The 17044-nt window shown below is 50.7% G+C and overlaps 1 protein-coding gene across 7 annotated transcripts in view; it reads left to right on the top strand.

The window, feature by feature from the left end:
- CTIF (cap binding complex dependent translation initiation factor) overlaps nt 1-17044 on the top strand; it is a 333504-nt gene that overhangs the window by 175807 nt on the left and 140653 nt on the right. For all 7 annotated transcript variants that reach the window (XM_055232808.2, XM_063639943.1, XM_055232791.2 and 4 more), the window contains one exon: nt 3806-3882. In XM_055232808.2, coding sequence (XP_055088783.1) covers nt 3806-3882 — 77 coding nt within the window. The remainder of the gene's footprint in view (nt 1-3805; nt 3883-17044) is intronic.

The following is a 17044-nucleotide window of genomic DNA, read 5'->3' as shown; positions in this document are numbered from 1 at the left end:
TCTGGAACGTTGTTATCACCACAAAAGAAACGCAGCATCCATTAGCAGTCATTCTTCATTCTCCCCCTTCCCAGCCCCTGGCAACCACTAATCTACTTTCCATCTCTGCAGATATGCCTATTATGGACGTTTCTTAAAAACTGAAATCATACACTCTGTGGTCCTTTGTAACTAGCTTCTTTCCCTGAACATGATGTTTTCAAGGTTCATTCATGTTGTAGTGTGGCTCAGAACTTCCTTCCTCTTTATGGCCATATAATATTCCATTGTATATATGTACCATAATTTATTTATCCAGTCATCAGTGGATGGGCACTAGGTTGTTGCCATGTTTTGGCTCTTATGAACAATGCTGCCCAGACCACTCACATATTACCTTACCTCTCACCAATGACTTTAAAGAAGCTCTGCCAACCTGCGTGAGCTGCACATCTGGTGACAGGTTTGTGACTCAGTACAGACTTTCTCCTTTCTTCTGCTGGCCTCACACTTGCCCCCTGTTAACACCCAAGTGTTCTTGTTTTGGGAGGAGTGTAGGCAGCACCCTGAATTGTATGTGTCTCTTGGTACCAGCTACCATCTTGAGTTTGAAGAACAAGATGGCTGATTTTGAGGGGTTCTCAATGGAGCTTGTGTCAACACAGTGCCCCCCATTGCATGCAGGAGGAGTTTCCCAGTGCCGGAAGTTCTATGTAAAAGGCCCCAGGGAAGGCAGTAAGGTCCATTCATTTATTCACCTAGATGCCACATTGAGGCTGAGGCCCCAGGTGGCCTTATACGTAGGACTAGCCCTCTATAGCCTTGGCCTGGATTGTTCCTGGAGAGGGAGGACCTCAGAGAGTGCAAGGCTTTGTTCTGTCACCTCTGTCACTTTGTTCCACTCATTTTTTGCCTTACTATAGTCTGCCAGCCTCAGGCCAAAAAGAGTGTAAAATAGAGCTTCTCCATCCTCCCCCGGCACACCACCCTGGACCACCAGGCACTGTGCAGATTCTCTCTTCCTTCCGTGGCCTGAGCTGCCCATGCCCTTCCTCCCTGCAAATCACCTTCTGCTGGACTCTTTTCCAAGGCTGGGGGCTGCATGAGGACAGGTGCCTGTGCTGCCTTGTTTGTCCTGGCACACTCAGCCCTGAGCAGAGTGTCAGGATCACAGGAAAGATAACGATGATGATGATGACGATGATGGCATCGATGACAGTGATGATGACAATGAGGCTTACTATGTACCAAGCATTATCCTATGTTCTTTACATGTTTCTGAACTCATTTAATCCTCACAAGGATTCTAGCAGCCTGATGCTATTATCTCCGTTTTACAGATATGGAAACTGAGGCACATAGAGGTTAGGTCATCTACTCAAAGTCACACAGCCATCAAGAGGAAGAGCCAGGATCTGACATTCACAGTCTAACTCTAGAGCACAGGCCTCTAACCACTGTCATGGTTTATACACATACACTACATGTATGTGAGTTGTTCTGGGATGGATGGATGGGTGGACACAGGGGACATAACAGTGGCTTCATGAGAAGCCCTGAGTGGCCCATTGTGCCCCATTGAGCCACACTGAGTCATGGGACAGGGTTAGCTCCCCGTGGCTGCTACCTGTGTGCAGGTAAGGAGGCCAGGAGGTGGGTTAGAGCCCAGGGCTGGAGGCCCAGACCGAGGAGACTGGCACCCCCTGGGCTCGTGTTACACTGGGGGCTATGGCCTGTTGCCTCTGCCTGGCCTCAGAGCCGAGCTCCTAGTCCCCGCCGCCGCCGGTGGGGAGCCTCAGCTTCCTGTCCATTGTCTCCTTGGGGCACACCCAGTGTGTTCCTGAAGTGACCTGGAGAGGCAGGGAGGGAGGGAAAGAGGGAAGGGGGCCAGCCCAGAGCCTAGTCTGGGTGGGAGAGGGGAAACGAGAGGGGAAGACTTGGTGTTTTCCTTATTTGTGTTGTGTATTAAAGAAAACAAATAATATCCTTTGAGAAAACCATTAAACAAAGCACATCCTAAGGCCCCGGAGGCCTATTGTGGCTGCCTGGAGCCCGGAATTCATTCATGCTTTCTTGGCTAGATTGTTGGAGGCAAGAAAGACGGGGTGAGAGGAAAGGATTGTTATTAAAATGTATTTTGAAATGTGTTGCTCCCTCCCTGCACTCAATCCAGTCCAGGCCAAGTGGCCATAACTCCAAGGTCCCTGTGTGCTCCTGAGTCTGTTGTTCTCCCATTACCTCTCTGGGAAGTTCCCCAAAACTGGCCAGTCCCAGCACAGCCAGGGTGGTCAGTTTCCCCCATGAGCTTGGGGGCTGAGCCCTGTGAAGGCAAAACAGTGGGACCCTCCTTTATGGAGCCTGAATCCAGAGGGCTGCATGTGCCCCACCACAGGGTGCTACCCACAGGACTGCAATCTCTAACTCACTGTGTGGTCACTCTGGGCCTTGGGCTCCCTGCCTGTAAGGTGGGGAGTGGGCCAAAATAGACCCCCTTTGACCGCTCTCCAGCAGCCTGGACCCCGTGGCTCCCCCTCATCCAGCGCATGCCCAGGTCCCCACAGGTGGGTGGGGGTCACACTCAGGCTATGGCCTCTGCATCCAGGCCTGTACCCAGGTGTCCCAGGTCCGAGCCAGACCACTCCCTCCCACTTGACTCCAAGCCTAGGTATCCCCTACTCCACCCCAGGCCGCTCATAATGGAATGGTAGTGCATGGTGGTGCTCTCCGCCATGTCCACACCAGAACACACTTTTCTGTTGGAGGAGGGATGGGAAGAGGTGGTAAGAGCAGAGCTGGCCATCAGCCCAGCTTGTGCAAATAGCACTGCCTGTGATCCTGCATTTGCAGGATCGGCCCTGGGTTGCAAGTAGAGGGTCTCTCTCCAACCTTGATGTGGATGTATAAATAGTTGCTGTCATGATGACAATACACAAAAGACTATCCTTAGAATTTTCCCCAGTTCCTCCTTTAAAGTTGAAAAAGGAGACTGGGCAACAAAGTGAGACCCCATCTCTGCAAAAAATCAAAAAATGAGCCAGGCATGGTGATGCATGCCTATGATACTGGCTACATGGGAGGCTGAGGAAGGAGGATTGCTTGAGCTCGGGAGGTCAAGGCTGCAGTGAGCCATGTTTGTACCACAGCTCTCCAGCCTGGGTGACAAAGCAAGACCCTGTCTCAAATAATAATAATAATAATGATAGTAATGTTGAAAAAGTAATTTAGCTATTTCCATGTTTTCCTAAATACTCCCTAGACAATATAGGGAAAGAAGATCTTGGGTAAAAATTTCACTGGGGGTGCCTGGACTAGGTTTAGGAGACAAATTTCCTCTTCACAGGGCTTAGGGTTTTCAGGCTTCACCTCCTTGGTCCTCTAGCAGCCCAGAGAAGAAGGGTAACATTCCCATTTTGTTATGGAACTTGTGCTTAGAGAAGTAAGCTGCCCTGGGATGCACAGCCAGTGAGCTGCAGAACCTGGCCCCAGCTCTGTTGCTCATTCTCTGCAAAACCTTGAACCAGCTTGTTCATCTTTCCAGATTTGAATGTCTCATCTGTAATTCAAGGACTTGGACATAATGGATTCTAAGGTCCTCATTGTCCCTACTGTTCTTTGATTCTGTAATTCCAGCATCATTGCCTGGTAGGAGGTTCATTGACTCTACTGTTTTTCCTTTTTCAGTCTGGATTTGGTGGTTAGAGTCTAGTCTCTCCAAACTCTTGATATCTTTCCGTCTTAGATGCTGGTGTACTTAGTGCAGTCCCAGAGGTGCTTTGCTCTCTTTCAGGAGTTACTAATGATCCCCCTTCCTCCCGCCATGACACAGGGCTACCACCCGATGCCCCATGAAGTGGAGATCGCACACACCAAGAAGCTGTTCCGCAGGAGGAGAAATGATCGAAGGTAGGAGAGACTTCGTCGTGATCCTTGGGTTTTCCTTTCCTGCTTCTGCCATCTGTAGTGACGTCAGCTTTGGCCTGCATTTCGCTTTTCCCAGTCACCAGCTGATCCTGATGAGATGGGGTTGGTGGCATCGTAGGTTGGTTACTGGCTGGGGATTCCCCCACGGCCAGAGTGGCGGCTCCACTTCTCTTGTTGGCCTAGGGGTTGGCTCCCTTCAGGCGTTTGGCTGAGAGCCCACCGTCACCACTGCCTCTTCCTGGGGGTCAGGCAGTGACCAGGCTTTGCAGTTCAGGAGGAAAAATGCTGTTTCCACTGACCTCAAAGCAACAATAGTGGTCATCAAAAAATAGGACTAGCTGGCTGTGTGTTTTGAGACATGGCCTCCAGGAGGCTCCTGGAGCTCACAAGTGCAAGAGTATCTGTTTTCTTCCTCCCTGGTCATTGGGAGTTGTCCCTCATGCATGCTGGCTCTGCTGTCACAGGCAGCACACAGATCAGCAATGGCACATGCTACTGCTCCCAAATTCCTGGGGGAACCCACTTAAACTAAGGCAGAAACCGAGATCTCCTGTGGAGCTCAGAGTCCTTGGTGACAATGGGGCCAGGAAGGGGGCAATGAGGTAGCCCTGGATAAGAACATGCAGCTGAAATTGAGCATCCTGGGAATGTGTGCATTTATTTTCAAAAAGGCTTTCTTATATGGGGAGAGCTTCAAGATGTATTTTAAGTGGAAAAAATTCAGGTGCAGAGCAATGTTTCTTATGTGTGGCCATTTATGCAAAGGAGGGAGTTAGAGTATATTTTTTGCTTGAACATGCATAAATTATTTCTGGATGGAAATACCAAAAAAAGAACGAACAAAAAGGCTTATGCCTGAGGAATTAAAATGAGGTGTTCCTCTATAGGGAATGTATTCTTAGAAAAAGGTGATGGCTTTTGGTTCTACCTTTAATGAACAGAGAATGTTCTCCGAGGGCCAAGAAACAGCCGGTGGAGATGCTTTGCTCAGAACCCTAGCAGCGCCTGTGCTCAGGCTGCCTAGCCACCTCCTTAGGCTGAGACCGGGGTCTCTGATCCTTCCCTACACATGCATGCCCTGAGTAGGGATTATTAGGTGGTGACTGCAACTCTCGGGTGGATGTAGGCCTGGGTGCCCAGACTGCCTTGTCATCCACTGGTGGATTAAGTGGCTCTGAACACATTCACAGACGATGGCAAATGTATAAGTAGTTTGGAAAGAAGGCAGTGTCCTGGCTTAGAAATCAGAAGCACCAGGCATCAAAAAGGATCACTGAGCAGGAAGAGGTGGACCCAGGCCTGTTCCTGCCTTGACCAGAGTACAGTTTATTGCATCATGTGTGCTGCCTTTTTGCTGTGCAGCATCACACAGGCAAATTCCTGGTTTCTGGGTTCCTGGTGGTGGGAAGAAAGGGGCAGCACCCCTCAAGGAGGAATAGGGTTCACAGGGGCCTGGGAGGTGTCAGGGAGAGCAAAGGCTTTATGTCCTCTGCCCCTGGCCCTGTAGTCTCTGATGGCAGGGAAAACCCAGAGTGTGTGTCTGGGAGGTGTGGAGAGTCCCCGAGCTTCCTGATGAGAAGTCACCCTCTGCCCCACCTCTCCGCGCCCAGGCAATGGCAGGCTGCCGCCCGGCATCCAGGTCAGCCTGCATGTCCATTTCTGGGCCAGGTCACCTCACTCAGCAGGAAGACCCTGGACAGTGGCAGGCCTCCGGAAAGCAGCAGCGTGACCCAGGGTTGTAGGAAGAGGAGCGTGGCATGCAACGGCTGGGAAGCCGGGCTTCCGCTGAGCCGAGCTCACATTCACCAATGCCCGGGTTAGGTCAGCACACCTCCCGAAGGATGTGGACGGGCCAGGGTCCAAAGTGAGGCAATAAAGATGATTAAAGGGGTGGAAAGTATGTCCTGTGAGGAGTGCTGGAGGGCTGGGGCCAGGGAAGAGGAGGCCAGAGGGAAGGAACATCGTGCCGTGAAACTCATGAAAGATTTATACAGAGAGATGAGGGGCCGCTGCCTCCATGTCCACAGGGACCCAGACTAGAGGAAGTCAGCTTGGATGGAAGAACAGAGTTTTCAGCTGGACCGAAGACAGACTAATGGAGCAAACATCTTGACCGTTTGGGGCAAGACTGTGCAAGTCAGAGCAGCAGCCATGCCTGAACACGGAGCATGTGCTTGTCGGGGAGCCCTGCTCTAATTCCCCTTCTAGATGCGGTAGAATCTGTCACTCACTCACAGCCTGGAGCTGTCGTGGAGTCCCCAGGTGACAGGGACTTTCAGGAGGAGAGCAGGCAGCCATATAGTTTAAGGACCTTTTTGCCTAAAAGCAGGGGTCTCCTGAGTCCGTTTTGGGAAATCGTGGGATTCTGACATTCAAAGAGCAGCTGCAGAACATTATCAGGTTGACCCCTAACCTTCCCAGATAATGACCCATAGTAGTAGCCTTGCTATGTGTCAAACCTGCATATTTGACCTTGGAAGTGCATACTTGTGTGCAGCAGGTTCACCTTCCTAATATTCTGGGCTTAAACTACATTGGGAGGGGCTTGCATTTCCTGGGCGTGCATGGCGGCAAAGGGAGAAGTGACCAGAATCAGATTTGGTGGCCAAAGGGCACAGCCAGCATCTGTACCATGCCTCTGATCTCCCCCCGACATATGAAGGGAAGGGGCCAGCTGTATCCCCCTGGTGGCTTGGTGGCTCTCCTTGGGATGGAGAGGAGTCTGTGGCTTTCCGTCTTCCTGCAAAGTGGCTGGAGTTGGTGTCTGATAGCTGCAAACTCCAGGCAGCATGAGCATGTTGCTGAAGCTAGGAGCATGCAATTTCCCACAGCCTGGAGCAGGGATTTTCAGACTGGGACCTAGAGTTCTAGTCTTCGTCAAAGTCTGTGTCCCATCCCAGTTCCAGCTGCACTCTCAGGGGTTTTTGTGTGCCTTACTGCTTTTATTTTCCACTTGTTTAAGTCTGAGGCTGTTAGTAAGCTGAATAATATAACAGTTTAGGGACATGCCCTGGAATTAGGAGCTGGATGGGAATCCCACCTCCTCTACTCACAGTATGATCTTGCCAATTATGTCACTTTTGAAAGCCCTGTCCCTTCTACAAAATGGGTTCACTAGTCAGGGAGCTGAAAGGAGCTGATTCTAATAAAGCACCTAGAAACACGGTCTTAGTGTTGGCCCACTCTACAGGTCAGAGGGGGTCCTAGGTGCTCAGGAAGGCTTTCAAGGTAAGTGTGGAGCACAGGTGTCTGCAGTGAGCGGGGGAGCTTTTGTCCTGTGATTGTGGCGGCAAACCCGGAAAGCCTTGCCCTGCATTCCCTCCAGGGGCGGGCCGCTAGGATCAATTGTTCCTTCCCCTGGATCCACTTTTAAAGCCCTACCCACACTGTCAGAGGGGGCAGAGCCTGGGTTGGCAGGGAAGGAGGCCCCTTCAGAGTGGTCACCTGCAGACTCTGCTCCTGGTGCCATGGGCTGCATCTAGTGAATTGTGGATGTCTTTTTTCCATTTTGAAAAACAAATTAAGCTCATGGACAGTTCAAAGGTTTCCTCAAGAATGTTCTTGACATTTGAACAACTAGTAACCACTTGTTTGTTTTTGGAAGCTAAGAAAAGACATTTGCTGATTTCAGACAAAATTATGCATTTTGTGACATAAATGTGCTAAATGAGTGTTCCATGCGTTCCTCAAAGAGCAGCATGCCTTCCGATGCCCTGGCCCCACGCGAGTTGGAGACCTGTTGCTTGGAACGGGGGCTGCTAAGGCTCGTTTCCCCCCTCCCCTCAAAGCTTTCTGCCCAGAGCACATAGACCAGAAGAGCAAACTCACTAGAGGGCTGGAGACCTGGCGCACTGCCCAAGTTGACCCTGAGTGAGATCCCTCACTGCTGGGGAGGATATTTTCTCTCCCCACCGCACCCTGGCTACATTTAAGAGATGAACACATTAAGGCAATGAATGGATGTTGTAGCCTGAGCTCCCTGGGAAGCAGGCTCTGGCACAGTGATTATCAGCAGCTGCTTTTAAAGGAATGCCCTTGGTATCGATAGTGGTAGAAGATCAAAAGAGGAAGCGGTATCAGCAAAGCGAGGTTGGGCTGCAGTGCAATCTTAGAGAGTTCTGAGCCTGTAGGGAAGGTTCTGAAGTTGGGGTGACTCTTTAAGAGCTGTCCCAAGATGGGGTAAAGGGGCAGGCCTTGATACCCCCATGTCTGTTGGTCATCAGGCGGGGACTGCCCAAGGAAGGGGGCGTGACCTTGGGTGGGGCTGCGCTCTTCGCCCAGAGCAGTTGCCCTAGGGGTTGGCAGCTGAGGGCTGTCTGCACAGCACTTCCAGCAGCCGGGAAGCAGTGCCCCGCTCCTGAATGTGTATCACGGCAGACACCGCAGTGAAGCACTGTTCAGTTCTCCTACTGGGATTGGTTGGGCTGTACCCTGTGCCATAAGCTGTGCCTGAGAACATGGGAAGTACAGGGTGTGGCCCCTGCTCTCGAGGGCCTGAGCTGTAGCTTGCACAATGGCGCCTTGACTCCAGAAGCAACCAGAATGCTGTGCATGACTATCAGGCATCCACCTGTTAACAGGGAGGAGGCTTAGAGAAAGCAGCCATCCTGGGAGATGCTCCAGAATGCTTCCTGGAGGAGGTGGGGCTTGAACTACTAGTGAGACTTCCAGGAGGATTTGGGAGATGGGAGGGTGTTGGGATGAGAGGAGCGGTGCTTGCTGCCTCTGTCCTGCTATTGACCGTGACTGTGGCTTGGTGTCCTCTAAATGCTCCTCTGCAGCTAAGCAGGCTCTGGAACCAGGGATTCCCCACATCCCCAGAAGTCGTCCCCACATGGCTCCCTAGAAACAGAGCCAGGTGGGTAGTGCTCACAGCGGCCACCACCCCCAACTGAACTACATAGAAGGAAAACGCCGTTGGAGCCTGCCGGCTCCAGATGATCCTGCCCGACTGTCAGCAATGTCAGTAGAGCCTGCAGGCTCCAAAGCCCAGCCTCTTAACCATCAGAAGAGGTGGCTAATGGAGGCACGGTCCATCGCACCGTGCCTGTGCGGCCAGGGAGACAAGAGAGCCGTTCTCCAAATTAATTCGTTTCATTAAGTGAGGTCTGAGAACGGTTAATTTACTCCATGTGCAAAGCAGATTGAAAGGAAGAAGAAAAAAACACCTTAGCCAGACCAGCTAGTGTCAGATGGCTCTGCAGGACTAGAGGCAGGGGAGCAAGCCATCCACCTGTCGTGCGGAGTGGGCCACATGCTGGACGTTGCAGGGTGGCTGCAGCCTACTGCAGTGCTTGCTGCCTCTGTCCTGCGATTGACCGTGACTGTGGATTGGTGTCTTCTAAATGTAGAACCAATTAAGAATTTTGGGGCCGGGCGTGGTGGCTCATGCCTGTAATCCCAGCACTTTGGGAGGCTGAGATGGGCAGATCACCTGAGGTCAGGAGTTCGAGACTAACCTGATCAACATGGAGAAACCCCGTCTCTACTAAAAATACAAAATTAGCCAAGCGTGGTGGTGCAGTCTATAATCCCAGTTACTCGGGGGGCTGAGGCAGGAGAATTGCTTGAACCTGGGAGGCGGAGGTTGCAGTGAGCCGAGATCACTCCATTGCACTCCAGCCTGGGCAACAAGAGGGAAAATCTGTCTAAAAAATAAATAAATAAATAAATAAATAAAAATAAAAAATAAGAATTTTGTCCCTCCCTCTCTTCCTCTGCCACCGTGAACCCAGACCCTAAGTGTCAGTCATCACATTGGATTTTGCAAGCTCTCTGTAACATCATCTAAGTCACTGATAAAAACAAACAGGACATATGGAACTTTGTGAATAGACTAAGAAGCACTCAATTATATACTTTAAGGGAGTGAATTTTGTACTGTGTGAATTATATCTCAATTTAAAAAAATTTAAAGAATAAGGCAGGTCCCAGGATGAAGTGATGTGGCAGGCCTCTTGAAACACCCCTTCAAACTTTTTTTTTTTAGCAACAGGGTCTTGCTCTGTCACCCAGGCTGGAGTACAGTAATGCAATAATTGCTCATTGCAGCCTTGAACTCCTGGCCTCAAGCAATCCTCCTGCCTCAGCCTCCTGAGTAGCTCTAGGGACTATAGGCACCCGCCACCACACCTGGATAATTTTTATTGCTTGATTGATTGGTAGCGATGGAGTCTTGCTATGTTGCCCAGACTGGTCTCAAACTCCTGGCCTCAAGCGATCCTCTCACGTCAACCTCCCAAGTAGCTGGGATTATAGACACAAGCCACCATACCCAGCTACCTCTTCAACCTTGATGTTTTCAGGGTTCCCTAAATGTGTCAGGCTAGTAACTGTTTCAAAAAAGGACATAGATTTGGTCTGGCCATGACTTGGTCTGTGTGAACTTGTACTAGCTATTAGTGGTCACCTTTTTTCTTCCAAACCATCTGTTTGGGAATCTCTCTTGGAGAAATGATATCTATATTTTTCCAATTTTTGAAAATTAGACTGTGTATACCTAGCTACAGTCTCTAACACTTTTGTTGCATTAGTCAGAGTTTTCCAGAGAAACAGAACCGATAGGATATATTGAGAGGAAGAGAGAGAGATTTATCATGGGAATTGGCTCATGAGATCATGGAGGCCAAGAAGTCCCACAGTCTGCCGTCTGCTGCAAGCTAGAGAACCAGGAAAGCCAGTGGTGTAATCAACCCAAGTCCGAAGGCCAAGAAGCAGGAGCATGTGCTATGAGGTTTGCAGCATGACCGTAAGCATACCATGTGTTACAGCGTGGGATGTCCAAGGGCAGGAGAAGATGGATGTCACCACTCAAGAAGAGGGAGTGAAATCACCCCTCCTCTGCCTTTTGTTCTGTTTGGGCCCTTGGCAGATTGGATGGTGCCCATCCACACTGGGAGAGAGGTCTTTACTCAGTCTACTGACTCAAAAAGTCCTGATAGACACACCTAGAAATAACGTCTTACCAGCTAACTGGGCACGCCCTAGCCCAGTCAGGTTGACATGAAATTAACCCTTATATCTGTTCTCCAGGATTCCTCAGACATGGTCAGGGGCCGTTTATGATCTCATGTAAAGATTTCTTTTACTCCAATCAGTATCAATATTGCCCCATTCCCGGGGCATGAAGGTGAGCACTCAGAGCACCCACTGCTCTCTGTGGAGTCTTCCAGGCCCTTAGCGTCTGACAGATGCGGCAACTGCAGCTGCTTTTTCTGGGCTGGTACCTGTTCTCTTGCGGAAGGCAAACTTGGAGTTGGAGAGGTCTACTTTCTTTTTGCCACCTCTTAATTCTATGCTGTCTGCCCCATCAGTAGCCTCATGTGTCCCTCTGACTTCTCACTCTCAATACGAAAATATGCTTCTAGAATTGTCTTTAATATTTTTAAGCCTCGTTCCTTGACACTGCTGTGGCTTCTCTATCCCAGGCTTTGATGGTCATCCATGACTACAGGAGGCCCCACATTCCTTTTCACATGTGGGCTTATGGGCAAGGGCTCTGGGGAATACCAAGTGCCTCTTGACATCCCTCTCTTTAAGTCACAGCTGCTATCTGGAACTTGCTGCTCCTTTTAGCACCTCAGAACACTCTACCAGTCATAGAGTCCCGCATCCTACAAAAATGACCAGGTTCCCCAGATCTTGCCCACCAGGAACTGATGAGGAATTAACCTAGTCAGAGTCCTGTATCTATCCATCAGCTCATTCACATGAGTTGTTAAGTTAGCTCTTTTGGAAGTGCCGTCCATCCTTATTACTCATTGATTCATATTTGCACATTCGCCTACTTGTAAAACTTATTTGTAACACCACACTCAATATTCATGGTGTTTTTGCAGTCAGTCATTGACACACACACAAAGCAGTGAAAAATTTGAGTTGCCTGACCTACAAGATCCCAGTTGAGGCCAAAGTAACACTCTGCCTCCTTGTTTCAGCTCTCATACTATAAGCAAGCACCCTTCTTATGGTTCTGTTTACTGCCGTGTTTTTCACATTTTTGTGCTTTTCCTTGGTGAATTTGCTATTTTAAATGGCTCCTAAACATAGTACTGAAGTGCCGTCTACTGTTCTTAAGCGCAAGGAGGCTGTGATGTGCCTTCCGGAGAAAATGTGTGTGTTAGATAAGCATCACTCAGGCATGAGTTATAGTGCTGTTGGCCATGAGTTCAATGTTAATAAATCAACAATATGTATTAAATAAGGTGTCTTTAAACAGAAACACACACAAAACGAGGTTATGTATTGATCCAGTGGTGAAAATGTTGTGACCAGAGGCTTGCACGAACCTAACCCCGCGTTTCCCCTAGGAGTAATAGTTCAGTATTCATAATTCAGTATTTGCAGCAACTTTATGGAATGCAACTACCATAAATAATGAGAAGTGACTGTACTTGCTCTTTAAAACAGAGTAGAGAGATGCTGAAGATAAAGAAGTGTGTTGTAGGCAACAGGATCTTAGGTCTGAGTGATTTATCTTGTTCGTGTGTGGCGGTAGCATCACTAGGGGATGAGATGGGGACGGGGGGAGGCTTCTTCCAGTGGTCATTGTCCTGCATGGTTTGACTGAGCCGATCACTGCTTCATTTGCACCATCCTGGGATGCCACTGTCACTGAGGCCCTTGCAGACAGCTCAGCCCTACAGTGACTGTCATTGCCATCCTGTCATCCAGAGCCCAGGGACCGCGAGACAGATCTATGCTCACTTTGCCCACGGTTTGTCTTTCCATCCCAGCAAGGAAATTGCCCTCATTAAGTCCCTGCTAAAGATAGATAAGAAAATGGGACAGGCAAACCCCCACCTGGCAGGCAGCCCTGTCAGATTCTAAGCAAAATGAGTCAGATAAGAATTATTTTTAGGATCCTTCTCCTCCTCCCTCACGCCCACCCCCAAGCAGGCTCTCTCTTGAAAAGAAGAGCAGCTCATTTCTTCAAGCCAGATGTCCAGGTCCATGTTTGATTGAAATGGAGCCCCTGATACACCCAGAGAAAACCCCACGCTTTGTACAAATTATGATGGTCCCAATAATCCTTTGCACAATGCAGCTGCCTCAGGCCGCACTCCTGGGCAGAACAAGCTGCAGAGAATGGCCTGTCGAGGCTGGCCCACAACTCATCCATGAGGGATATAGCTTCCCCCGATCCCCATGCTCAGAACTTCCTCCCAGCATCACACTTCATGGGAATACAAGGCTCTGGGGGCCCTCTCCCATCGGGACCCACATCCATGCGGGGGCCAAATGGGTAAGAAAAGAGGTGGCCTACAGCTCATTTTGGCAGAGCCCTGGAACCCCCTGTGCCCACCAGGCAGCGGGCATCCCCTAGTTCTGTGCCCACAGTTGGAGAGCAGAGTACTACTCTTTCTCGATCACAATAATCCTCTTTTCCCCAGCAATTTTGCAGCTGCCTCAGGCCGCACTCCTGGGCAGAACAAGCTGCAGAGAATGGCCTGTCGAGGCTGGCCCACAACTCATCCATGAGGGATATAGCTTCCCCCGATCCCCATGCTCAGAACTTCCTCCCAGCATCACACTTCATGGGAATACAAGGCTCTGGGGGCCCTCTCCCATCGGGACCCACATCCATGCGGGGGCCAAATGGGTAAGAAAAGAGGTGGCCTACAGCTCATTTTGGCAGAGCCCTGGAACCCCCTGTGCCCACCAGGCAGCGGGCATCCCCTAGTTCTGTGCCCACAGTTGGAGAGCAGAGTACTACTCTTTCTCGATCACAATAATCCTCTTTTCCCCAGCAATTAGAATTCCTTCAGACCCCTTAAGCCCTAAATAGCAAAGGGAGACCCAATGACAAGAAAGGTGACTGAAGAGGACGTAGGGGCACATGTCTAGTTACCTGCAGGGCAGGAGGGCTGCTCCCTGAGAAACTGGCCCTGGACAGATAAATGCCATTTCCCCAGGGTCTGCGTCTAGGATGGGACGTAGAATGGACGCCTTGGAAACCAGCCACCCAAGCTGGTTTCATTACTCCTCCTCAGAGGTCTAGTCTCTTCTGAAATGCTAGGCATTTGAGGATTGGCTCACAAACACTAACGCCCAACCCTTCATTCCTCTCTGGAGCCCCAAGCAACCTGGCCTCTGGCACCAAGCCAGCTCAGCCCTCCCTGGGGACACCGTGTCTGGTGGGCAGCCCAGGCCCGGGGCGAGGCTCACTGGCTTCAAGACCAGCTCATCTCTCACCAGCCAGGGGATCTTGGGGCCTGGACAAACCATTCTTCTTATGTCCCCAAGGACACCGTTGTGCAGCCTACAGGGATGCCATTAGATGCCATGTGATACAAGGGAAGTCCTGACTCTGTGTCCGGCTCTGAGTCTAACCTCAGAGAACGTGCATCCCCTCTCTGTCCTGACACTCACTCCTGTGCAGGAAGGAAAGAATACTGGACCAGAAGTCATGGAATCTGGATTTTCATACTTGTGGTGTGGTTCAGAGCAATTCTCTTACACTTTGAGGGCACACAGTTTCTCAGCTATAAAATAGGGCTCTGATTTCAGCTCTAAAATGTATTAGAGAGAGTGCAAGGGTGAAGATGAAAAGGGACACTTCTCATGGATATTCCATTCCTTAACCATGGGATAGGAAAGACAGTTCTGAAAGACATGTTGGAAGCTGGCCAGGGCTTTCAGTGCAAATAACCAGTGTCTCGTGTATCTTCAGCTCAGCCTATGTGCCCTGTCCAGAAGGTTCTAGAAAGGCAGCCATGCCTGCTGCCCCTGTGTATATTTTTCCTTCCCCAGATCCGGCACGCCTCATACTCCTGGCCCCTGTGCCTTTTGTGTGTGTGTGTGTGTGTGTGTGTGTGAGAGAGAGAGAGACAGGATCTCACTGTTGTCCAGGCTGGAGTGTAGTGGCACAATTATAGCTCACGACAGCCTTGACCTGCTGGGCTCGAGTGATCCTCCCACCTCAGCCTCCCAAGTAGCTGGGACCACAGGCACGTGCCACCACACTTGGCTAAATTTTTTATTTTTTATTTTATAGAGACAGGGTTTTGCCATGTTGCCCAAGCTGGTCTTGAACCCCTGGCCTCAAGCAATCCTCTCACCTCAGCCTCCCACAGTGCTAGGATTAAGGGCATGAGCCATTGCACCCAGCCTCTCTGTCCTCTTGAGATGGTATGCTGCCCAGGACAACAAGACTCACAGGTGTCAAGTACCCAGCCATACCGATCGGTGCTCACAGGTGTAAGCACCCAGCCGTACCCATCGGCACTCACAGGTGTAAGCACCCAGCCGTACCCATCGGCACTCACAGGTGTAAGCACCCGGCGGTACCCATCGGCACTCACAGGTGTAAGCACCCGGCCGTACCCATCGGCGCTCAAAGGTGTAAGCACGCGGCCGTACCCATCGGCGCTCACAGGTGTAAGCACCCGGCCGTACCCATCGGCGCTCACAGGTGTAAGCACGCGGCCGTACCCATCGGTGCTCACAGATGTAAGCACGCGGCCGTACCCATCAGCGCTCATAGGTGTAAGCACTTGGCTGTACTCATTGATGTAGCAGGCTGTGCATCCCACTGGTTCTGAGGGTCTTTTTTGCTAGACTCCCAGGCAAGCCTGGCCCACCCTCTGCCAAGCCTGGATGTCACTCAGCAATTCACACGCACTTCCAGAGCACTCACTGTGTTCAGGGCACCCTTTAGCTCATATAATCTTCCCAATGACCTTAGGAAGGAGATGCTATTTTTATTTCCAATTTACAGATGAGGAAAGTCACTTGTCCAGAAAAGTGAAGTGACACAAGCAGCCTGGCTTCCAGGCCTGTGCTGCTAACAACCCGCTGCTCTGGGACCTCCTCCTTCCCCGTCTGCAGACTCAGCTTCCCTCTGCTGGGCCCCTCCCTCGCTGCCTCCTACATACTCCCCCTGTTAACCACCTGATCAACTCACATGCACGGGGAGCTAAAGACAGCATGGTCCTCTTTGGGGTGAGAGGGCTGTCATGTCAAATGGACTAGGGGAGGGCTGCTGCCTAATTCAAAGGGATGAATGAATGAATGAATGATGAGATTTCAGATGAGACCTCAGACAGGGCCGCCCACCCTCCCACCTTCTCCCCACCTGCACTAGGTCAGTCCTGCCCATAGATTACTTTCCTTGTCTGGATGATTCATGAATAGACATATTTAGGAAGCCCTCAAAACTGACCAGGGATTTCCCAGATTGTGGGGACCCCACTTGATAAGCACCCAGAGGGAAGGTTCCGTGAGTTCAGGAGTGGTGGACAGCTCGGGGGGTGAGGAGGCAGAGTGGCCAGAGGAGAGCTTCCTCCAGCTGTTGGCTCCCCCGACTCCCATGAGGACAAACCCAGAGCATGAGGGTGCCTTTCACTCCTCGGGGCTCCCCAGGAGAGATGGGGGCACAGGTTTTAAAAATACCAAGGAGCCTTCCTCCTGGGTCAGCATTTACCCTGAACTCCAAGAGTTATTTCTGAGTCTTCCCAGTAATTTAATTATAGCCATTTATTCCAATGTGTGTGTTTTGGGGAAGCCAAGGTGGCCTCTATTACAGTTTGCAATATTTTGGGAGGCCTTGGTTTCCAGAAGTGATGCAGGGACTCAATTAGCCAAGACACCAGCAAACAGAAATAAAATAGCCCGAGAAGATAGGCCCTCAGGTTCCCAGAGGCGATGCCTGTACTCAGCACCCACGGAGGAAGTTAAGATGAAGGTGTCCCCTGGGTGCCTGGTGTAGTCATCTCTGTAGCAGCAGCATATGCCACCTTCTCCATGTCTCTAGGCACCTGCAGGGATTTCAATGCCCTTCAAATTGTGGGCTGGATGGGGTTGCCCATTCTTTCCAAGTAGGCCTGGACAGATGAACAGCCTGGGCACCAGGATTTAGGTCCCCCTTGTAGGTGGACACAGACTCACCAACAACTTGTGGGATGGCATTATCAAACAGCTTCTAACCTTTCAAACAGGACTTTGGAATCCTCAACTGGTTCATGCTCCCTGATCCCCTGCTGCTTGTAGACATGGCCTGCTCCACCTGCCCTCGGCTCTGTCCCCACCTCCCCTCCCACCCACTGTCTTCACTCACTGTGCTCTCCAGACCCCAGTCTTCTCGCTATTCTTTGAACAGACCTGTCTCTGTCCTGCCCCCAACACTGACCAGCCCCTGTACCTC

The sequence above is a fragment of the Symphalangus syndactylus genome, chromosome 1 (assembly GCF_028878055.3).
Source record: "Symphalangus syndactylus isolate Jambi chromosome 1, NHGRI_mSymSyn1-v2.1_pri, whole genome shotgun sequence".
NCBI classification, from domain to species: domain Eukaryota; kingdom Metazoa; phylum Chordata; class Mammalia; order Primates; family Hylobatidae; genus Symphalangus; species Symphalangus syndactylus.
Note: the sequence above shows the minus strand (reverse complement) of the source record. Positions and strands in the feature narration are given on the sequence as shown.